This window comes from Lampetra planeri, chromosome 54, assembly GCF_965212315.1.
Source record: "Lampetra planeri chromosome 54, kcLamPlan1.2.h2, whole genome shotgun sequence".
NCBI classification, from domain to species: domain Eukaryota; kingdom Metazoa; phylum Chordata; class Hyperoartia; order Petromyzontiformes; family Petromyzontidae; genus Lampetra; species Lampetra planeri.
The window spans coordinates 3,063,677-3,087,785 of record NC_136160.1 but is presented as its reverse complement, the minus strand read 5'-3'; the positions used below and the strand labels follow the sequence as shown (position 1 = coordinate 3,087,785).

The following is a 24,109-nucleotide window of genomic DNA, read 5'->3' as shown; positions in this document are numbered from 1 at the left end:
TTTCGTGACTGCAGGGATTCATCTTCTTGGTTCTTTCGGTAGAGTCACGTAGAATGGAAATAATAAAACATAATAAAATAATTCTCACGTTTCAGCCACAACGCAAGCAGCCGTCCTCAGGTGAAGAACAGGTCTGTCGAGAAGACAGTCTGAAGTTTTCAGACGTCTTCTGAAGTTTTCAGACTGTCTTCTCGACAGACCTGTTCTTCACCTGAGGACGGCTGCTTGCGTTGTGGCAGAAACGTCGTGAGAATTATTTAATGTTTTATTTTTATTATTTCCATTCTACGTGACTTTACCGAAAGAACCAAGATAGTAACGAATTGGCATGTTCCGTTTACGTGACAACCTTTACCGATTGGCTGTCGGGTGGTGGATTTAAAGACGCATTTATACAATCCAACCACAAAAAACCCTCTTATGGAAGTAGTAACTCATTGGGCACGTTTTGGTTATGTGAACAAACCTCATTGTCTGTTGGGTGGTGGCGGGTTTAACGACACATTTACACAATCTAACCCCCCAAAAAAATCTCTTATGGATGACAGATCATGCTTATTCCTTCTCCAGTAAAAATCCTGGCTGCCGCAAATTTCATACATTCCAACTTTATCTTTATTATCAGCTCTTTGTTGTACAACACATACACACACAGGTGACAAGTTTGTAATTGGAAAAAGTTTTATTGTACACAAAAGCAGAGTCAGAGGCAACGGGTGATAATTTGAACCAAAGATTATCAAAAGGTGACAAATGTTCAACCTTTCAACGCAACCTTGCAGTGAATTTACAAACATCACGAATACCATTTCCACCCGAAAAATAAAACAATCCCCCACATTGCTGTTAACCGACTGCAAATCAAGTAAAATTCACTCGTTAAACGCTCGTTTTCACCAACACACCTCAATTGTATTCATTTAGAACAAGTGGACTTTACTTCCATAATTCACTGTGTAACAAAAAACATTCTTTGTCCCTGGGTAGTAAGTGTTATTATCTAATTGCTTACGCCTCAAAAGTACAGAAAATAGCTATTATTCCCCACAAACTTTGCTTTTGTGATCAGGACAGTGATATTTAGAAATGTACCTATTTTCAAATGGGAAATCGTGGTGTGCATTTGTGTCATTCCTTCACATTAAGTCCTGGTCACAAAAGCAATGTTTGTGGGGGAATAGTCATTTTCTATACTTTTGAGGAATAAGCAATTAGACAACAACACTTACTACCCAGGAACAAATCGTGTTACATAGCGAATGGCAGCTAAGCAACATCAGGTTCAAGAAGATGATCGCTTTAAAGAAGCCTCAACAGTTCCCATTTGAAAATTTGAGCAACGGCCACATTGTGACGACTACTTCCCAGTACGTTCGACCTTCTGCTTAGACCTACGGAAACAAACACAATAAATTCAAACTCTTTAAAACATGAAATAAGAACCTGACCCACATGGGAAGCCGACCAAAAACAATACTGCCGTTTCCTTATCTCGTTCCACAGAGTATTTCTCTCCCAAGGTTCTTTTACTGCCCCGCACCATCAACTAAAAACTCGTGCAAGTTGGTTTAAAAAGTTGTGTGATATCCAACTGCCAGCATGCTCTTCCTAACCCATGCAGCATCTGGCTGACATCGAGGCATCTATATATATAAACCATAGGTCCTATCGTACAATTTCGGGGAACGTTGCCAAAATGGGTCACAAAATCGGCTATGGTATATGTATGGAGACAGAACTTACGTTGGGGATGGTTAACCCAACTTGTTCTAGCATATCATCTTTACTACTCGACACAAAGTGAGGCATATAACGCGAGAAAAAGTGGGAAGAAACAAGCCTCTTTAAAACGTGTAAAACAATACTTGAACGGCGCTACGCTGCTCTCATTACCAAGTGCACACGGAAGCAAGTGGCACATCATGAAACCCAATGGCTTATGGGAGTTACGATTAGTTTACGCACCATTCGCTATTGTTTTTCATGTCGGCGAATTGAACGTTTCCGTCGTTCCGTAAGACTGCGCACGACAGATGGAAGGAGGCTTTTACCATCACGCCACTGGACGTTCGGGGCCAGCCATCACAAGTCAAAGCGATCGGAGAAGCATGGCGAGCGTGGATTGGTGAGAGGACGACTGCTCTGCTGTATCACCACAGCCTTGTAGTGGCGCACTGGGTTGGCTTTGTGCACCTGAGGGAGGAGAGGGGGGGGGGCAGATGAAGGCAACGAGTCATTTCTGAAAACGTGCGACTCTCAATTCAGAGAACACGGTACGACACGCGGGTTTGTAGGCAACGCATTCGCCATCTCCGCCCAGTGCTCAAGTACTGTATGTTGAACTTCTTTCGCACGGTAACGTGGCCAACCGTGCTCTTTGGAGGTGTGTTGGGACGGTGGTGCAGCGGTTAGCGTGCCGCGCCACGAACCCGGGGACCCGAGTTCGACTCCCGATAACGGCCAACGCCGGTGACGATTATCTGATCCGGTCATGGGATTCCCCTAGGTCGACTCGGCCTCAAATGAGTACCCAGTGACGATGTGTAAACATCGCCACGCGGGGACCAAGGCGACTGGGCGTGGTGCTGGCCACCCACACCCTCCCCATATGCCGTGCCAGCCTTTCGAAGGTGCGATTCGCTAACAGCACTTGCACCAACAGTCAGTCTAGACAGGGAACTTTGTCTTTGCGTGTGTGTCGGGGGGGGGGGGGGGTAGTGTCGTGGTTAGCGCTACGCTGCACTACAAAACAGCGGCCCGAGTTTGATTCCCGCTAACGGCCAAAATCAGTGACGATTATCTCAACTGGTGCTGGGTCTCCCCTAGGTCAACTCAGCCTAAAACGAGTACCAGGTGCGGTGTGTAAACATCGCCACCGGGAAGATAAAGGTGGTGGGGCGTGGTGCTGGCCACCCAACGCCTCGTGCACCTTTCTGACCTTCATAGGTGCTTGGTAACAGCACTTGCCCCAACAGTCTGTTACAGGCTATACAGGGGATTCATATTCTTAGGTTTTTTTCGGTAAAGTCACGTAGGTAAAACATTAAAATTAATAAAAGTAAAATAAAATAAAAATCACGACGTTTCGGAGGCAACACAAGCTTCCGTCTTCAGATGGAATTGATAGACAGCCAGGCTTGTTTTACCATGTTTAGTTTCTTTTTTCACATTATTGTTATGTAGGCCAGGCTTAGTCACAAACCGTACCTCTCCATAACAAAGGCTCAGCCTCTTAAGCCTCACCTTACCATATTAATAAAAAGTGTGCCGTACTTGGCCTTCCCCCTTTCCAACCATTATATATACGGAGTGGTAGCTCTTGTAATCTCTCATTAACTTGATACAGCTATACCTGAAGACGGAAGCTTGTGTTGCCTCCGAAACGTCGTGATTTTTATTTTATTTTACTTTTATCAATTTTAATGTTTTACCTACGTGACTTTACCTAAAAAACCTAAGAATATGAATCCTTGCAGTCACGAAAGCTTCAAATCTAGAATTATACAGGGGATCTTTGGGTGGGGGGTGGTGCGTGGGGGGCAGCAGCCTTACAACTTCTTTGCGCTGCTGGAGGATCATCTGGCGCTCCGCCTCCGCCTGCTCCTGCAGCCGCAGCTCCCACGCGGCCTCGTTCTGCCGCCGCTGCTCTGCGAGCTGGGCATCGTACTCGGCACGCTCGCGCGCACGCCGCACCGTGTTCAGCTCCACGTTCTCCACACCTGCTGCGGCGCACAGGCACGCATTCGGAATGTGTCGATGCGCGCATAGCGGTTGAGTGCGCTGCGCTCCGAACCCGGCGACCAGAGTTCGATTGCCGCTCGCTGGACAACAATAATGGGACTCCCCCTAGGTCGACTCGGCCTCAAATTAGTCCTTCGTGCGGTGTGTAAACATCGCTACTAGGGGGAACAAAGGCGGCCAGGGATGGTGCTGGCCACCCACCTCAGCCTTCATTAGGTGCTCACTAACAACACTTGCTCCAACAGTCTGTTAAGGCTGTACACGGCTGGATCTTTGTCTAGAGATGCGCGATTTAACTTATTTTGCACCGTACAAGGACACACCATCACTGGTCGAGAGCTTTGCAATTGGACACTTTGAAAACCCACGAATATGTTCACACTTTAACCCCGAGCAACGCAGCACAGCAATACCCCGGTTCACGTCGGGTGGGGAGGAAATGCATTCCGGAAAGATACGACGACGAATATCGGAGCGACGTTAAATCAAAGCGACGTACAGGGTAGCAGTGGGCTGGTGGCGGTTGAGGCGAACGCTGAGAGGCGACTGATAACAAGAAAGGACGGACTGGTGCCGTATCAGTGACGTGAGTGTGGGGTTGGTGCGACGCTAATCGGGCCGCGGTGTTGATAACAACGCGACAATGGTATGTGAAATGACGTATTAATAATAATTCAAATTCACAAAGCGTCCTTAAACAAACCATTCTCAGGGTGCTAACGGGGGAAGACGTAAATCGGGGTATGACTGCAGAGAATCAGAACACATTCCTGCGGAGGGAGCTGGTAGGAACGTTGGGTTGCTCGGTCAATGGCCAGGGACAACGGCGGCGTGGTGTATTCCGCAAATATGCCCGACTGTGAGGGCGGGCACAAGCCGGCGTGAGTAGGTTAAACGTTGAGTTTTATAAGGGCACCACGGGGTGACCAGCCCCTCCCCACCCAGCCCCACCCCTCCCACCCAGCCCTCCCCACCCAGCCCCACCCAGCCCAACCCTCCCCACCCAGCCCCTCCCTCCCCACCCAGCCCCTCCATGCACGACGGACGGACACAATCCCCTGTGGGCTGGTGTAACCAGGAGGTTCCTACCAGTATTATCACTGATCTGTTGAGTTTGACAGCCAATACACCACGGCAAAGTGACCCTCCCCACCCAGCCCCACCCCACCCTTCCCACCCAGCCCCGTCAACTCACGGGCGAGGATGCGGTTATGGCGTTGCGCCACAAAGGGCGCGGTGGTGGTCACACGGCACGGACGGGCGCGGAACGTGGCGTGCTCCTTCAATTGCTCCTCCTCCTCCTTTAACTGCTCAATTCACACACGGGTAAACACACACACACACAGGTCCGCCAAATTAGGGGTTGATAATATATACATTATCCTTGAAACCTAATTGGTCCACACCAGAGACTTTCTTTAGAGCCTAGTCTCAAAGCGTTAGACCAAGAGAACGCCAGAAAGCGAACAGCACAAGACGATGCATTATCAGAGCACTGAAAGCATGTTTTTTGTTTGCACGTTCACCACAAGCATGTTGGGGGTTAATGCAGACATGACTCCTTGCAAAAGGTGTCCCGTTTGGTGTTGTGACATCTTAACACCCGTTTTATAGCCAGGAAAAAATGGTAAAACATATTCTTATAACGTCCATCATGACCACGCACCAATGGCATGCACTTGAACAATAAACTATACAACTACCAAGATTTTTTATTTTACCAGGCAAGGCCCACTGAGCAATGTAGTAGCTCTTGTTCAGAAGCGACCTGGCCACAAATGATAGCTCAACGAAGTGGCTCATCGTCACGTGGCAAATGTATAGCAGCCAAATACTCTGAACGCACGTCGTTTCTAAAATGTGGAGGGGAAAAACCGGAGGACTCGGAGAAAAAAAAAAATCCATGCGACCACAGGGGGAGAGACAAGCAAACTCCAAATAAACAGCAGGAGTCGGGGTTGGGATCGAACCCACGACCTCCTGCATACCAGGCGAGGTAGTTAACATCTCCTAGCCACCGTGATGATGATGATGAGAGAGAGACGGAAACTCCAAATAAACAGGAGTCTGGGTCGGGATCGAACCCTACGACCTCCTGCATACCAGGCGAGGCAGTTAACATCTCGCCACTGTTGCAATGCAAGGGTGACCCCCAATGCCATATCTAAGTGCCCGCACCCCCCAGTTATGTAAACGAGGGCTCTGTGCGTGGTGCAACTCAAACGTCCAGCGAGACATTCCCCAGATGCATTCTGGGTGTGCAGCGGCAGCGAGTCACCTTCTTGTTGAACTGCTCGGTCTTGATGGAGCCACGTTCGTCGACGCGCAGGTGGAAAGGCTCTTGCTGGGTGAGCGGTCGCAAGTGCTTTTCTGGCAGGGCCACATGTTCCAGGTCGGGCACGGGCTGCGCCTTGAACTGGGGGACCTGTCGCACAAAGATAAACGTCCCCCGTGTAGCCTTAACAGACCGTTGGGGCTAGTCCCGTTAGCGAGTAGCACCTACGAAGGACGGCACGGCACACGAGGTGGGTGGGAGGCCAACACCACGCCCGGCAGCCTGGCGATGTTTACACACCACACGAGGTATTCATTTGAGGCCAAGTCGACCTAGGGGAGGCCCAGGACCGGTTCGGATAATCGTCACTGGTTTTGACCGTGAGCGGGAATCGAACTCGGGCCGCTGGATTTGTAGTGCAGCGCTAACCGCTCCACTACTACCTCTCCCCCCAACCTGCACCAACGTCACACATGCGCGCACATAGCTCCCAACAACGCCGTCTCTCTCGACATTTCCACTCCTTGTCCGCTACTCCCGTCACCATTCCGGACCACCGGCGGGGGCGGTCATCGTCTCTTCAAGCGCTGTGCCCAAGCCCATCTACTTTCCTCAACACTTTACCCAAGCTCTTACAACCTTGCTCAGTTTTAGAAGTGTGTCGACGCCTTTCTATTAGAACATAAACGGTGTTGATTTGAAGCTTTCGTGACTGCAGGAATCCATACTCTTTGGTTCTTTCGGTAAAGTCACGGAGATAGAAAATTAATAGATCACGACGTTTCGATCGCAACACAAGCGACCGTCCCACCCGAAGACGGTCGCTTGTGTTGCGATCGAAACGCCGTGATTTATTAATCTTCTATCTCCGTGACTTTACCGAAAGAACCAAAGAGTATTAAAGCATTGTTTGTCTTGTGTCATTGCCAAGCAACCATTTTCAAAATACAAACCCTATTGGTCTTTGAGGCACATTGTACATCTTGTCTGTAACCCAGTCACACTTGTACACACGTGTACCCGAGTTCGACAAGCAGTACACAGTGCCGCAAAACGAGTACACATAAAAACGGGTACCCGTGTCCATGCAATCCCACGGGCAAATCCAGAGGCACATCCTCTCACATGACCGCCCCCCCACCCTCCCGACCGCCCCCCCACCCACCCAACCCCCCACCCTCCCGACCAACCACCCCCCCACCCTCCCACCAACCACCGCACCTGCTCCTCCAGCTGGCGGATCTCCTGAATGCGACGCTCACGCCGCTCGGCCCGTTCCTGGTCACGAGCGTCGAAGGAGAAGGGCTCCGGCTCCAGCGTGCGCATCTCTGGCCGGGGCTGAACGGGCATCCCGAAGTACGGCATCGGGTTGGCTCTGGTCACAGGCCGAGGCGCCTCCAGCTGCTTGAATTGACAACAAAGACAAAGGTCCCCCCCCCACCGTGTAGCCTTAACAAGACTGTTGGGGCAAGTGCGGTTAGCGGCACGACCTGGAGAAAAACACAGGTCCTTCGGTGTCCAAATGCTGCTTGGATTTCTCTCCGGGTCCTTTGGTTTTTCCCTCCACATTTTAAATCAACATGCGCTTTGAGAGTATTTGGCTGCGAGACATGTCCACGTGATAAGCCACTTTCGTCGAGCAATCATTTGTAGCCAGGTTGCTTCTGAGAAACGAACTGTATAACTCAGTGGGACCTATCTGCTAAAATACTAAATAGACCCGGAGGAAAATCCACACGACCACAGGGAGAACGTGCAGACTGCAAATTTACAGGCGTCCTCTATACCGGGCGAGGTGGTTAGCATCTCGCCACGGTGGCGACATGCGTTAGTAGCCAAGACAACTCAAAAGCATCGGTCAAAAACAAAGGGAGTACCGATAAGTCCTTGCGGGTGAGCACACGATGCTTGAGAGTAAAAGCCGGGGACTCCGGGATGGTCATGGGTAGGGTCACCTTCTCTGGCACTCCCTGCACAAGACACGGGGGACGTAACACATCACCCGCCGCAAGGAGCCGAGCGCAAGTTCCAGCAACGGAAGACGACGACCGAGCAATCGTTCCGCAAGGAGATTTTGCGGGTGGTGTCCAGATCACAAGTCGTATCAAACGTCCTCATTTTCAGCAACACACAAGGGAGGTGAATTAACACGGCACACAAGACTACGCTTGCGAAGCTCCCCCACGGGGGATTCTGCAACTCGTGGACTAAAGCGGCTCCCGTGTGGCCCGATGGAAAAAAGTGCACCATTGCGGTACCAAGGAAACCCACAACGCTCCGTTCATAATCCGTAATGTTTAAGATGGGCCAGTGGAATCAATGGACAATCTCAAATATATATTGGCAGATTCAGGCTCCACAGAACCGTTTGATTTTACAGGAGTGATCTGTAGATACGTGTAAAAGTGTGATATGTATTTAAATTGCAGTCCTTTCAAATTAAATTAGTACATCTGGAATTTGCGCCATTGTTCTAGCAGTTTCACAGTAGGAGGAAAAGTTGCTGTGCGTGTTTACCCAATTAGGTAATGCGAGCGATTTAAAAATTTGGACAGACGCTAGCACACGCAGCTTGCACATTTTAGAAAAATCTCAAGGGAATATTTTTTTACGTCAAACGTGACGACTGCACGCATGCAGAACTTCTTTTGCACCGTACGTAGCTAACCATGCCAAATCGGAGCTGCAGTGTTGAGTTTATGGGCAGTGTTGAGTCTACGAGGAGCACGTATTTCTAGATTTGAAGCTTTCGTGACTGCAAGGATCATACTCTTTGGTTCTTTCGGTAAAGTCACGTAGGTTAAGAAAGAAAACAAATAAATTAAATCACGACGTTTCGGAGGCAACACAAGCTTCCGTCTTCAGGTGAAACCGTCAGCAAATGATTTAATTTATTTGTTTTCTTTTTTAACCTACGTGACTTTACCGAAAAAACCAAAGAGGAGGAGTACGTATGTTTATACTGTATGTTGAACTTCTTTCTCTTAGTCAACCGTACGATAATTGTTTGGTTAATGTACCTGCAGTATAAGTCAAGGTAGCCACTGGGCCCGAACCACGATTGCCAAAAACAAGCAGCAAACACGCTACCGCTCGCCATGTCACTGTCCCACGCGGTCTTACGCCTCTTCTGTGTGGCCTACATTTTTTCTCTCAATTGTGCCTATGGAATAATCTCCGAACATTCAAATTCGTGACACCAAATGCCAAAATGCAGTGTCCTCCTGATCTCTTGAAGAAGAACAAAACACACGAGGCCGCTCCAAAACCGCATGCCGTCCCTGTAAACAAGCAGTTGCGGCGGGGTGGTTAAACATGTCAGAAAAGATTTTGTAATTTGACCGATTATTACTTTGAGCTGTGTGTGTGTGTGGTGGCAAAAATACCAAAGATCCCCCCCCCTCCCTCTAAAGTATTCCCAGGCTGCCGAGGGGAACGGCAGTATCGTGGGGGTAGTAGCCAGCCCAGCACCATGAACCCAGAATAAATCGAAATCAATTCACCATCACGGCCAATGTCAGCGATTGGCCGTGGCCTGAAATTAAAACCTTGCGCGATGCGCAAACGTTGCAACGATGGAGACGAAGCCGACCGGGTGCGGTGCCAGAAACCCCCCCCCCCCCCCCTTTGCACCAATGCTGGCCTTCATTAGGTGCTCATCGACAGCACTTGCCCCAAACAGGTTGCGTAAAGGCTACACTGGGGGGGGGATATGATCTGTCGTCTGTGGTGGCGGCGGTAGAGCGCGTGTTCCCGCACCGATACTTGCTCCAGGATGGCGACGGGCAGTGGGCGAGCGTGGAACTCGTGCATGGCGCGCTCCTTCAGGCGCTCCTCCTCCTCGAGCCGCAGACGCTCCTCCACGCGGTCGCGCACGCGCTTCTCAGTCTCCGCCGCCAGGCGGGCGCCTTCGTGCGAGCGGCAGCGGCGTCCGATGGGCACAGAGCCCGGCTCCAGCAGATGGGGGTCCAACTTATGTGCCTTGAACTGGTGCCTGCGGAGCGCACGCCATCTCCAGTTTGTACGTACGTTGGAACTTATTATTTTCGCGCCGTACGTAGCCGACCGCGCTTATCGGAGTTGAGGGGTGGACAAACACAAGGGATGATTTACAAGTGCATAGCTCAAGTGGCGGCCTAATATCGGAAGGAAGAGCGTTCCAGACGGCCGCAGAAGCGCATCTGAAAGCGCGGCAATGCAGCGACCGTCTTTTTTTGTGCAGCTCTGAACGGACGCGCGCCTCGAGTATTCCACACACACACTAGCGTCTTGCTGCGCTCAGACAAGCCGCGTGGGTGTGCACGTCGATGGTTCTTACACCACCGCGCGGTACGCCGAGGTTTACGTGGAAAGTCTGTGGCGGTGCGACAAAACTTCGCACTGAAGGTAATCAAACGCATCCAACGCAGGGCCAGTTAAACGAGTCGGCGCGCACTGCATTAAGATGCCGAGTCGCAGCAACACACTGCACCAGCAGCGCACAACTTGAAAAGCCAGCGGACACCGGCGATACACTCGGCGAGCCGTTCACCACTCCGTATTCGCAACCGTGACCGTCACGCTGGCAAAGTTTCAGTCACTCTGCCCAATGCGCCCCGCACTCTAGAAAGGTTGCACAGCCCCCTTTCCTGCACTATGTCCAGCGAGAGCCCGTGCGTTGGCTGGCCCCGGCACTCACGCTTGGATGCGCTCCAGCTCCTCCTGTTCCAGCTGCGCGCTGCTCTTGCACGTGGGGGACCGTTGGCGCATGCGCGTCACCAGGTGCGGCGTCATGGGCATCGTGCAGGAGTCTGGCCGGGCTGTTATCGGAGAAGGACCTTGGAGAGGGGGGGGGTGTGGTGGAACGGTGAAGCAACGTCCATGCCAAAGTCACGCCACATTGTACAGCATCCCACAGAATCGGTTTGTACCGTCGGCCTTCAACTGGCCCCCTTTTACTCACCGCTTTGTTATCACAGGGCTGCAATTACCACTATCGGGATGGGTAATGTTGAAGCCAACCAACTGGAGTAAAAAGTAACCCGTAAAAACAAAGTTTTTCACTCTAAATCCTTCATATGCGTGGCGGCTAGAGTCCTCTCGTCCTCTGGCTTGAGATGGCTGCCACCTATGGGTCAGATGATTGCGTGCCCCCATTAAGCAATTGGTAATTAAATATAATTTATTTTTTCCTAAAAAGTGTAACATTTTGGAAAAAAAATTTCACGAAAATAAATTGTCACGCACAACGAGTCTGTGTGCAAAATGTCAGCTCGATTGGATCACGGGAAGTGGGTTAAAAACGACCAAAAGATTTGCACGGTCCTAAGCAAGCAAGTGAACTTAATATAAAGGATTTAATAAGTATAATCCGTAAAAACAAAGTTTTTCACTATAAATCCTTTATATGCGTGGCAGCGAACTTAATATAAAGGATTTAAAAATATATTCGCCTGTGGAGGACGCGGGGATCGATCCCGCGACCTTTGGCATGGGAAGCGAGGGCGCTACCAACTGCGCTACTCCGCCACGGCCTGTGGAGGGGTTACGCTCTGGGCTCTTATACTGTGACGTTCAGCCAAAGCCATGAATGCGTTCTATTTGAATATATGTAAAATAAAAAAAATTTTGCCTAAAAAGTGTACAATTTTGGGAATTTTTTTTCACGAACATTAATTGTCTGTCACAACGAGTCTGTGTGGAAAATGTCAGCTCGATTGGATCATGGGAAGTGGGTTAAAAAACGACCGAAAGATTTGCACGGTCGTAAGCAAGCAAGCACGCAAGCAAGCACGCGAACTTAATATAAAGGATTTAAAAATAAGTGTCACTTAGATTTATGATCTGCACAATGCTACAATATACAACAGAACATAGATTTACTCAATAACTTCCCAACTTCATGGTGGAGATTCTGGGATACAGAGACATATTTCGCATTTCCACAAGGGGAGGGGGAAGTTGGCAGCGATGGATCTTCATCAGTGTGGTAGGACTGCACTGCTCCAGATGCCAAGACACTTCCAAATCCTCACGTTGACAAAAAGGACACGCATTGCGAGTGGATAGTCCATAGGCCCGAGCAGAAATTGGTACCACCGCAGGAAGCAAAAGTATTTCGGCATATCCATTTAGTTACACAGCTAAGAAGAGAGAATTACTTGACCACCCGCTAATTTCAAATGGTTAGCACGAAAAAATTTGAACCGCTAAATGTATGCCACCCTGGGGAGATACCGAAAAGGTGGAACATCTGGTCTGTGTTAATGGTCCATGGTGTGGGCCCCACGTTGGTGAGATGTTAGCTACCTCCCTTGGTATACAGGAGGTCGTGGGGGTTCGATATCGACCCCGACACCCGCTGTATATTTGAGAGTTTGTGTGTTATCCCTGTGGTCGTGTGGATTTTTTCTCTCTGGGTCCTCTAGTTTTTTTCCCTCCATATTAATCAACACGCGTCAAGGCATGCATTTCCACACGATAAGCCACGTCGGTTGAGCTATCATTTGTGGCCAGGTCGCTTCTTAACAAGAGCTATAATATATATCACAGCTCAGTGGTCTTTACATGGTAAAAACACGTTCCTCCGGAGTGGGCAGGTAGGAACTTGGTTGGACAGCGCATTCGTGCACGACAGACAGACAAATATTCCCTGGTGGGCAGTGTGGAACCTGCCGTTCCTACTTGTAGTGGAGAGCACAAGGGTCCCTCAGGGCAGCAGTGGACGGAGCACGACTCTGCCTCACTCTAACTCACCCGTCTCCTCTGAGCTGCATGCGATTGTGTGTGTGCGCGAGTGTGAGTGAGCTGTGTGTACGAGTGAGCCGTGTGCAAGTGGATCGACCGTCGCTTTCCGTGGCTGCGTCTCCGGCGCTGTGGCCGTCATGTTGCGGGCTTCTCGGGCCTCCGAGGTGCGGGGCGCACCACAACAGGAAGTGGCCAGCTCGCGGTCACATGACGCACTTTAACCAATCCAGGAGTGTACATGTTTGGGAGGGGCTATGCACGACAGACAAATAATCCCTGGTGGGCAGTGTGGAACTGTTGTTCATACCAGTATAAAATTTTTAAAAAAATTGGTTGCCGGGTATACATCGCAGACGTACCTTTCTCCAAATCCTTGCGGCTACGCAGGTGGAACCTCTGCGGCGTGCGCCGCTCAAACTCCAGCAGCTGCTCCGCCATGCTCTTGAATGCTGCAGTGCCCTTCGTGGGATGGCTGATCAACCTGCCACTCTGCAGCGCCTCTTCAAACTTGCGCTTGCTCCCACGAGTCATCAATTTGAACGGCTGGATCACTGTTCTGCTGGGCTGAGCCTTCTTCGTCTGTTGGAAGCCGGATAAATCGCACACCGGATAATTTGATGATCAACTGTATTTCATACGGCACACAGCCACATTGGTTTCACCACTTCTTAGAAACGACCCACGAGTGACAATTATCCGTCAACACTGCAAGCATCAAAACACCCACGCTAATAAAGCGGTACGGGAGGAGGGGAATCTTGTAGAACTGGCGACAGCCGTGTTCATCAAGTTCAGTCACTCCCGTCACTGTCAGGACCTCTTATCGTGGCAGAAGGCACTGCGCGTTGTGTGTCAATGTTGTTGCTGCCAAACAACATGTGCAAGTCATGTTTAACCCACAAAAAAGGTCCCCCCATTCTCTTGTCACTTTTGTACAGCTTCGAGAGGTTTTACCGTACGCTTGTGACAGGGCATGCTTTGCTCATCTGGCGCGATTCGATCGTCACAAACCGACTTTCTCACCTGTACCCAAGTCTCACTCGCCACTTCACCTTATTATGCGAGATTCAACGCGTTTATGTAACGTTACAATAAGAATAAGATTTTCATCAATTGTTACATGCCAAGTGATGACCCATCGACAGACCACGTAAATCATTTAAATGTATAAAGCATCCTTAAACAATTGTTCTCAGCTATGAATTAAAAGGTAGAAATAGTTTAACATCAACCAAAGAAAGAAGTAGTGAGAAAGACGTTTGAAAAGAACGAGAGAGGATGCCATTGTAAACGGATGCGTTTTTAGTTGAGATTTAAAGATTTGTCACGCCTCAGAAGTCCTGACCTCGAAGGGGCAAGGAGTTGTAGGGACAGAATTTGGTTGTCACTATGCAGACACAAGGAGGGGGGAGGGAGGCTCTCAGGGCCGTATTGCTCGACGGTCGTAACCTCATGGTGACGTACCGGGGAAGCGGCCGATGATTTGCGAAGGTTGGCAACGAAGTCAACGTGGTGATACGGCTCGCCAACTTGATCGCTCGCCTTTGCCCGTTTATCCGTGTGGAAGGTGAACGTAGAAACTGTGGACGTCACCGAAAGACACAGGGTGAGGTCATTTTAATTCCCCCCCTATGCCCCGCGTTAACACCTCCTCTCATTTTCCGAACTATACCCTTGTACTGGTAGTAACCTCCTGGTTACACCAGCCCACAGGGGATTATTGTGTCCGTCCGTCGTGCAGGGAGGGGCTAGGTGGGGAGGGGCTGGTCACCCGGTGGTGCCCTTATAAAACTCAACTTTTAACCTATTCACGCCGGCTTGTGCCCGCCCTCAGGTCGGGCATATTTGTGGAATACAACACGCCGCCGTTGACCCTAGCCATTGACCAAGCAACCCAACGTTCCTACCAACTCCCTCCGCAAGAATGTGTTAAATGTTGCCATTTCGATACGACGGAAGATGTTCCTTCCAGCTCAAATCCTGATCGTCTTCTTGAGACGTTCAAGAACAAGGCGCGTTAATGCCGAGAGCCCGCAAACATTCCTGCAATATCACTTTAAACTTATTGAAACCATCATCATCATTCGATTATGGATTTGCATAAACTGCAAAGACTCGCACACACTAACGTTTTTATCTTAGTGCAATTCTAGTAATTATTCACAGGTACAAACACAAATGGCCACTGACTTTTAAAAACTACGGATTGTATAGGTCATATATGTTGTCACTTGTAGCAGAAGCAATTGATAACCCCACGTCCGAGGGAGCCATCCCAGCTGTGCTTACATCCAAAGTGCCCCCTCGCCCCACCCCCCCCATTTGTGTGTTGTACGTATGCAGAACTTCTTTCGCGCGGTACGTAGCCAGCCGTACTAAAATCGGAGGTGTAGGGGAAGGGCAAGAGAGCGATGATTATATCAAGGTCTGCTAATATCCATTTTATATTCTACCAGCTGAACTTCTCTTCAGTCTCTGGGGCGCCTGCTGCTTGGCTTCCACTTTCTCAGGCTCCGGGTCCTCCGCCGACTTGGTCGACCTACAGCAGCAGCACCACACGCAAACCTTGTTCACACTCAAGTAGACGCAAGTTTTCTATAGTGTACTGAACTGTTATTATTTTTATTCTTAGGTTTTTTTTTCGGTAAAGTCACGTAGGTAAAAAATAAAATTACTAAAATAATAGAAATAAAAAAAATCACGACGTTTCGGAGGCAACACAAGTCTCTGTCATCAGGTGGGACCGTCACAGCTAAAATTACTGCATCAAGTGAGGCAAAATTCCAAGAGACCAGCCCTTAAATACAAGTTAAGGGGGGAGGGGCTTATCTGAATGTGGTAGCCAGTGAATGGAGCGTGGGGGTGGTGGGCGGGGCTACAAGAGAAATTGGCGAACGTCGTCAATGTGTGCAAGAGAACAATCAGTGTACCTCGACCTAAACCGGTGTTGATTTGAGAATCCAAATACAAAAAAGCAGTACTGTTATTATTTATTTTACCAGGTAAGGCCCACCAAGCTATGCAACTCTTTTTCTCAAGTCACCTGGCTATCTCAAATGATGGCTCAACAAAGTGGCTTATCGTGTGGACATTCATAGCAGCCAAATACTCGGAAACGCAGGTCGATTCTAAATGGAGGGTAAAAAACGGGAGAACCCGGAGAAAAACCACTCGACCACCAGGGAGAAAACGCGAACTCCAAATACACAGGCGTCAGGGTCGAGATCGAACCCACGATCTTCTACCAGGCGAGGTAGTTAACATCCATTAGCAATTACAGTAGAATTGTAATTTTGTTCAACCTGTACATGTAACATTGCAAGGCTAACCTTAATTGTAAAAATCAATAAAGGTACAAGATAAGAATTGGATGAATTTTTTTACGCCCGAGGACGACCGCTTGTGTTGCGATCGAAACGCCGCGATTTATTTTATTTTATACCTACGTGACTTTACCGAAAGAACCAAAGAATATAGATAATACAGACAGTCCCCGAGTTACGATATTTCGATCTTACGATCGCGATACGATACTTTCAATGCACGTTAAAAGTTTTTATAGCAGATAGGATTGGTTCCTGAAAAAACTTTCTATTAAATATAGGTAGGCTAAGAATTTACCTTGTTTTATTTAGTTTACATTTTACTGTGCAATACAGTATTGTAATTAATAAATACATACAGTATATAGTTTATACAGTACGGTACTGTAAATTGTTCTGTTTTGCAAAATTATCACCATTCTTTAAGACTCCTGGGTAGTCAATGCCATCTTCGACTTACGATATTTTTGACTTACGATGGGGTCGTCGTAACGCATCTCCATCGCAAGTAGAGGACTACCTGTTTATATACACACGACTCTGGTAGTTGATCCTTACAAGACACTAAAATGTGTTGTGTATGCTGCGGGCTGGGTTTTTATGCACACCAAGTACCTCAATTTCGGCTGGGCAACTTCAGCTGCAGAGCTTTTAGACAAAGATCCCGATCTAAACAACAACAAAAATATTCAATATGATCATAGGTTTGATCAGAACAACAATTTCTTCCAAATATACTATGCACAGAAAATAAATAAAAACCCCGATTTTGTCAGCAAATTTCAAACTAAACTTTTGCTTCTTTCACCGCCCAAAAAAAAATGTTGTGGCTAGGATATCAAGCCTCCAAAACGTGTGCTAGGGCACTGTTTATCCCTTCAAGCAGGCTGTAATCACCAGCGAGACGTTGTACTCAAATTGTAAATGTTCGCCTTTTGGCGTTCTGACATTGGTGAGACTTGGCCCTAAAGGCTGTCTCTGGTGTAGGCAAATCAGTTTCAAGGACAATGCTGATATCATACTCTTAGCTTTTTTGGTAAAGTCACGTAGGTAAAAAAATTGAAATTAAAATTCATAAAAAATTAAATAATAAAAAATCACGACGTTTCGGAGGCAACACAAGTCTCCGTCATCAGGTGGGACCGTCACAGCCAGATTTACTGTTTTACTGTATCAGCAAATCTGGCTGATGACGGAGACTTGTGTTGCCTCCGAAACGTCGTGATTTTTATTATTTTATTTTTATTAATTTTATTTTTTACCTACGTGACTTTACCGAAAAAACTAAGAGTATGAATCCTTGCAGTCACGAAAGCTTCAAATCTAGAATTAATGCAGATATTGTCAGACCATGTTTGTTTGCATGCTCACCACAGGTACGTTTGATTATCGCAGACGTGATTCCTTGCAAAAGGTTTCTATTTGGTATTTTGACATTTTGGCACCTCTTTTGTTGCCAGAAAGGGTAAAACCTATTCCTAGTTTTTTCATACCTCGAATTGTAAATGTCGTGGGTTTTGCAATCCAACACACCGGTGTGCTGAACTAGTTAACCAATTGGCACGTTTTTCTTATGCGACAAACCTTCCTAATTAATTGGCTGTCGGCGGCTTTAATGACATTCATATTTACGCGATCTAACCCAAAACTACTTTATTATGGATTAAGAAACCTTTTTACAATGGAGGGACAATAACAGCCACCATCAAAACCCTGTGGAAAAAATCAGTTGTGATGCAAGTTTGCAGATTTGTAAGTCATATTTAGGATACCACTCATTGATGGTTCAGGGTTTGAGGGGACTGCAGACCATATATATGGTCATGGTCTCCCACAGGGTTACACGCTGAAGATTTGTGTTTAACATTTACGTTCCAATTCCAATTGGCAGATGCATTTTGCGCCACTTATTTGCACATTCTAAGACGCACCACTACCATCCTTACTTTGGCTCCTGTAGCTTGTTAAAACAAAATTAATGCATTAATATGGCCCTACTGTGCACAAGTCCCTTGTAGCAGTACTATTGATTATACCATTGTTGATATTTGAAATGCTCGCACCGTGTGCAATAATTTAGATGTGCGAGTATGTGCACTTTGGCCAATTGCCATAAGATTGTTAAATGAAGAACCTTCTCACGTCATTGCCATCCTTCCACAATCTATCTCACTCCTGCACGTGAACTGCTGAGATGGTCATACTCGCCGACAGTGAAATCGCTCCTTGGCTGCCATTTTGTGACCACCAGAGTTACCCAGACCCTTCTCTTCAAAAATGTAATGTCTCCGATTAGCATGTTTCCCGATCCATGCGCTCATCTTACTCTCGTCATTCACGGCACATCTCTCCCACGCTCCTTGGTATACACTGGTTCTTGTCAGTGCCCAGAATTTGTACTCGATGTCATCATTGTTGGCAATATGCACGGAGCAAAAAGGTTGGTCTACTTCGGGAACATTGGTGCATTGCTATTAGGTCTTGCACAACCTAATTTCTAGACATTCTTTTTACAGTATTCCTATCAGCTACCCCTAACCATTAAATATGATGTCACATTAAAAAGCACACGAACTGACCACAATTATAGTACTAAATTATATCTTTTTATAGGGCATACACACCACCTGTTAGGACATAAGGTTCAGAAACATGGCAATTTTAACATGGAACAAACAACTGAATCGTGTAGAAAGAGTAATGCATGCTTGGAATTATATTGAGACACAGAAAGAGAAAACGCGGATTAAAAGGTCCATCAGCAGGTTAAGGACGTTATTAAAACGTATGAAAAGTGGGCTGGGGTAGGAAACGTTGCAAGGAGAGTTGGCCGATAGTCAATGAACACAACGCAACTGAGAGTACATGTCCTCCGCAAAGATGAGGAAGCCTTCATCTAGCAGCGGTGCGATCATGGCCGACGATGACGATGATCAGGGGTCGGCAACCAATATAAGGAGAGCTAATTTTTTTTTTCGAATTCAGTAAATACAAAAAAACCTCCATATTTCAACAGCCACAACACGCGCATGTGCATAACGTCACGAAGCGGTCCTTAAAGACTCCGGAGCCGCAGGTTGGCGATGCCCCCGAGGATGACCATTATGAAGGCACAAGGGCATCAGGATCCGCACCTTTTGCTTCTCTTGACGGCCGGAGAAGAGACTCTGCTGCTGGCAGTGGACGCGACACTAATCGTGCGTCTCCCTGCACGGATGTTGGTCAACTGCTTTCGCACCGAGGCACGATTCTTCTGGCCAGCCAACGGATCCAATCTGCGCACGAGGGACGATACACACACGCTGCAATGCATAGACCCTCAAATGAATAATCATCATGAATAAAAACAAATAAAAGGGAAGAACATACGTAGGATGTTGCCTTAGAGAAACATTAATTTGTATATTATGTCCCAAGAGCTAATTTACAAATACACTTTGCTTCCCACCCACCCACCTAACCAGGGTGAGGAAACAAATATTAGGAACGAAATACCCTCACAGAAACAAACTTTATATCCCCCCTTGACTGTTGTGATTAATCGGAAACCTCCAGTCACATTATCAAACAATTCTCCCCTTCATCTCAAAACCAGGTTATAAGATACATTTTCCCGTTCCTGTATTTTATACCAAAAATTGCTGGTACATCTTATGCACCTGCTTTGCAACACCTCCGATTAGCACGTTTGGCTATAAATGGTGCACGCGAAGTTCAACGTACGTACACACACACACACGCGTACCTTGTCACAATAGCACTCCGGCGGGTGGCGGGCGGAACGACAGAAGCCACCCGAGCGCCTGCGCTAACGCCAGTGCGCCACTTCGTCACAGACCTACACAGGTTGAAGAGGTCTGTGCCTGGCTCACGAGTTTCTTCCGGATCGTTTTCTGCTTCAGACCGAGCCGCCACCACACTCTTCTCTTCCGACGACTCATCGTCGTCATCACCACGGAGGTCTTCCTTGGCGGAGCCGTTGCCTTCAGAAGGTTGTTGGTTCAAATGAATGCCGCCGTCTTCCTCTGCGGCCTCACACTGGTTTACTTTCGCTTCTTCCTCGCGCGTTTCTTCAGCAGGACAAGCAACGTTATATTGTGAATTTCCCACACGCATGGGGATGATGTCCGCTCCCTCCTCCACGGTATTATCTGCCGCGCACTCAACATCCATGCTGCTTACTGATGCACGATCACCGTCACTCTTTTCAACTCGGTTAGGGGCATCGAGCGTGTCACCTCCCTGGTCCGAGAGTTCATCTTTAGCAGGGATCATCGCTTCCATCGCCAACTGTGCAGCAACACGACTATACCCTTCTGCAGGCTCATAGGTGCCCGGAAGCTTCTCAATACTTATCTGTGGAATGTCAGCACGGGTTTCCTTCGCGGCTACGTTGTCCGCAGACTTGGCATTCGACGCCGTTCCCTCGCCTGCCTCAGTCTCGACCTCCTCCTCATCAAGCATCTCTTCATCCGGCAGTTCTGCCCCCTTGTCTAGTGATAACAAGACACCGCACCTCCGATTAGCGCGGTTGGCTACGTACGGTGCCGAAGAAGTTCAACATACGTTCAGAAACTCAAAATTAAAACGTGCGTTTCGTCAAGCAACACATTCTTTCGTGATGCATGCCCGTTTTCTAGAAAATATGCATCTTTAGGACGACGTATTGTGATATTCGATTGAACACTTTTTTATATACAATATAATGGAATCACTCCATAAAATAATGTTCATTCATCTATGTTCATCGATATCTGTGATATTCTTGATTTGAAGCTTTCGGTAAAGTCACGTAGATAGATACGTGACTTTACCGAAAGAACCAGAGTGTATCTGTGATATTAATAATCAGTGCTGTACTAAACATCAATGACATTCAGGCAAGCGGCACAGACAATGACCGATTTATATTGAAACATTTAAATTAACCCCCCCCCCCCCAAAAACCACAATGCTAATGCTTGCACAGGAGTTGTGAAAACGTACGTTTCATGGCCAAACCAGGCAATATTTTATGTTGTACCTGAGTCCACGTTGCTCATCACCGGCAGGTCCTCCACAAGCAATTCAGCCCCTTCGTGGAAAACCTGGTGTTCCTCTTGTCTGTTATCTATCCCCACGGAGAGAGAAGCATGTGCAGCATTAAACGGGTGTTACCTCGGCTACTGTCCACGCTCTACGTTGCGGGCACAAGGCCGCGATGAAAAACCCGGTGTTGTACTGTACATTATAAGGGTCGCACACTCATCACGCACAAAGTGCTTGCCACAAATGAACCACGATTTAATGCCCATCTCGTCAGCAAGCAATAACCATGCCACGAACTTCAGCCAACCTCGCAGCAGCGGCTTTTGGTTAGCCATCAGACAGAGATGGCACGCTTTCAGATGGGATTCTGCGTCCGTCTGGAATGCTCTTGCGTCCGATATTAGGAAGCCGCTGGAGCTACGTACTTTCAAATCCAGATTGGAAAATAATTTCCTTAGAATGGATTGCGTTTAGTTTATTGTCCTTACCCCTGCACATCACCAACCTGTACCAGACCAGTGTGAAGTATGGTCAGATCCAGAGGTTGACAAAAGGGCTGCATATGGAGCAAGGATTTTAACTTCCCTCTGCATTCCCCTCATGTGATAGAGAACGTGTGCAGCACCCGCACAATACCCAGGTCAAATGCAACATTTAATCAAATGTACTACAATGGCCTTTGCAGATGATAGCCTAATCGAGTCTCATGACTAGATCTGTATATTCATGCATTGGCATGTGTGGCCTAAACCTCCGAAGTGTTTTTGCATGTGGTAGTAAACTGGCGATCCTGGAGAAACGCCACTCAAAGCTCCGCACTGATTTATTGAGTCAATAATTAATATCTTCACTGGCATCTCTCCCTAGCCATATATAGCAACGCAAGCCCATGCATATGGTGGCTTTAAGTAGTCTCCCACGGCACGCACACGTTGTACAGTAAAACACAATGGCACGGAAGGGTTAAAGATGATTTATGGGCAAGTTTAAATTATTGTGGCCTTGTTTTGCTTGGAATGTCAGCTTAGAGTAAGGCTCCACGTTGCAAAACTCAGTTCAAATCTTTGCCAGTGTCAAATGTGCCCACGCATATACTGGAACAGCTCCATAAATAACAAAGGTTTTTTGGGGGTGAGATCACGTAAATAAAGTGTCGTTAACCCGCCACCAGAGCCAATTAGTAAGGTCCGTCACGTAAACAAAACGTGGACACAATTAGTTGCTAGCACAGCGAACCGGTGTGTTGGGGAGTAAAAACCCACTACAACATTCACAATTTGGGAATGACGTTTCGATGGCGATTTCAGTAAAATCGAACCGACTGCAACAGCTGACAATGGGCCATGCAGAGGGACGCGCTGTGTTTGGGAGGGAGCATTGCAAACTATGAACCCGGCAATCGGTTTGTTCGTTTTATACTACAACGGGTAACGTCTGCGGCGAGTGAAATCCAACAAAGCCCCTATGTCACACTTCTTCACCAACTCGCATTGACCGGCGTGGCCCACGTATGGCCAAATCCGCGTCTGTATGTTGCAACTTCTTTCGCGCCGTACGTAGCCAACCGCGCTCATCGGAGGTGCGAGAGGAGAGGGGGGGGGCGAAGGACAACAACCTAAACACATGAATCAGTTGTAAAGGAATGAGATTTCTTCAATGTAGATGCGAGTGCATTAATATCGGAAAGAAGTTCCATGCGCGCCCTTCACCCAGCAACAAGGCGCTGCGGAGAGGCCTTCATCCAGCAGTGGATTGACGCAAAGGGGCTGACATTGTATTATTACACACAAACTGATGCATTTGCTATGGTCCCCGGGTATAATGGTGGGGGTATTATCCACCACCACCACCAACCCACAATGCGATGTCAACTTCGCGGGTGCCAGAGGACCGTTGTTGCGCACTTTCAAAAACATGGCGGGAGTTATTGGGCGCGTATATTTATTTAAAAACAAACACTACCCCATTGCGTATTAACAATTAAGACAGAAAAGCAGGGAGACACGAGGGCGAATGCACAAGGCGTACGTTCGACTGTAAGAAGAAAGGGTTCGTGACGAGCGGCGAAGATGGCCGATCGTCAAGACGATTAGCACCAGAATCAGCACAACGCATTAGCAATATTATCGCGTCTTAAACCTTTTACAACACCGCATATACATTGTGACCATCTCAAGGATCGGCGAGGGTTACGTTAACGGCGGACCACCCTACCCCCCCGGTGGGAAGAGGAGATATCAAACGTAGCAGTGGACCGACATTTGAAACATCCTCACACGAAACTCACCAAACCACGCGTCCGCGTTGTCGTTGTCCACCACGCTGCCAAAGTCCCCGCAGGTCGGCGCGTCGAAATCGTACACGTATTGGTTGCTCATTGTCGCGAGAGAGAGTGAGCGAGATGTTATATTATATGCGGCGTAAAATCCGCTACGAAAACAATAAGAATTTGAAAAAAGTGGTTCCACCAAAGGCCACCGACCACCGCCCTCCAAACCAGGGCCCTCTCACTGGAAGTTAAAAAATTTAAACGGTAACGGCCGCGCGATTGGACCAATCAGGACGCGGCAGCGGCCAAACGGAGCACGCTGATTGGACGGACCCCAAACGGAGCCCGCCGATTGGACGAAGCATCCGGCCCCCCCACCCCGCCGCGGACGAAACCAACAGCGCTCTCCGTTCAAAAATACGAACGTCGGATACTTTTTAATTTTATTAATTGTATTACTTGTATTCTTTTATTATGTTTTATTCTTATTCTTTTATTATTTCCCTTCTACGTGACTTTACCGGAAGAACCAATAAGATGAATGCCTGCAGTCACAAAAGCTTTAAATCGAAATTTTAGTCGGATACGTACTGGCATTATATACCGTTTTGTACTCGTTTTTTTTTTGCGACACGTTTCGTTTACAATTTAATCAAAGGCGCAACAGTGTGCGCTTATAAGTTTACGTAAAAGTGAGAATGTTTTATATTAGATGCGGGCAGTGAAAAAACTGCGAGGTTTGTGTAA

General features: G+C 47.8%; 1 protein-coding gene across 3 annotated transcripts; it reads right to left on the bottom strand.

Annotated features, from left to right (window-relative positions):
- Positions 1–663: 663 nt before the first annotated feature.
- LOC144735231 (targeting protein for Xklp2-like) lies at positions 664–23,617 on the bottom strand. Of its 3 annotated transcripts, none has more exons than XM_078617715.1 (16): positions 23,381–23,617; positions 21,089–21,175; positions 19,811–20,558; positions 19,200–19,340; positions 16,681–16,734; positions 15,196–15,281; positions 14,207–14,322; positions 13,102–13,321; positions 10,695–10,833; positions 9,776–10,010; positions 7,894–7,986; positions 7,238–7,420; positions 6,020–6,166; positions 4,937–5,048; positions 3,553–3,722; positions 664–2,193 (listed from the first exon to the last, which is right to left on the bottom strand). In XM_078617715.1, exons 1-16 carry the CDS (start codon positions 23,469–23,471, stop codon positions 2,083–2,085), a joined length of 2,733 nt encoding a protein of 910 aa, XP_078473841.1. In that variant the 5' UTR covers positions 23,472–23,617; the 3' UTR covers positions 664–2,082. The 3 variants fall into 3 exon arrangements, with proteins under 3 accessions (XP_078473841.1, XP_078473842.1, XP_078473843.1); XM_078617716.1 differs by having other exon boundaries at positions 3,553–3,719; XM_078617717.1 differs by having other exon boundaries at positions 7,238–7,417.
- Between the last annotated feature and the right edge of the window lie 492 nt (positions 23,618–24,109).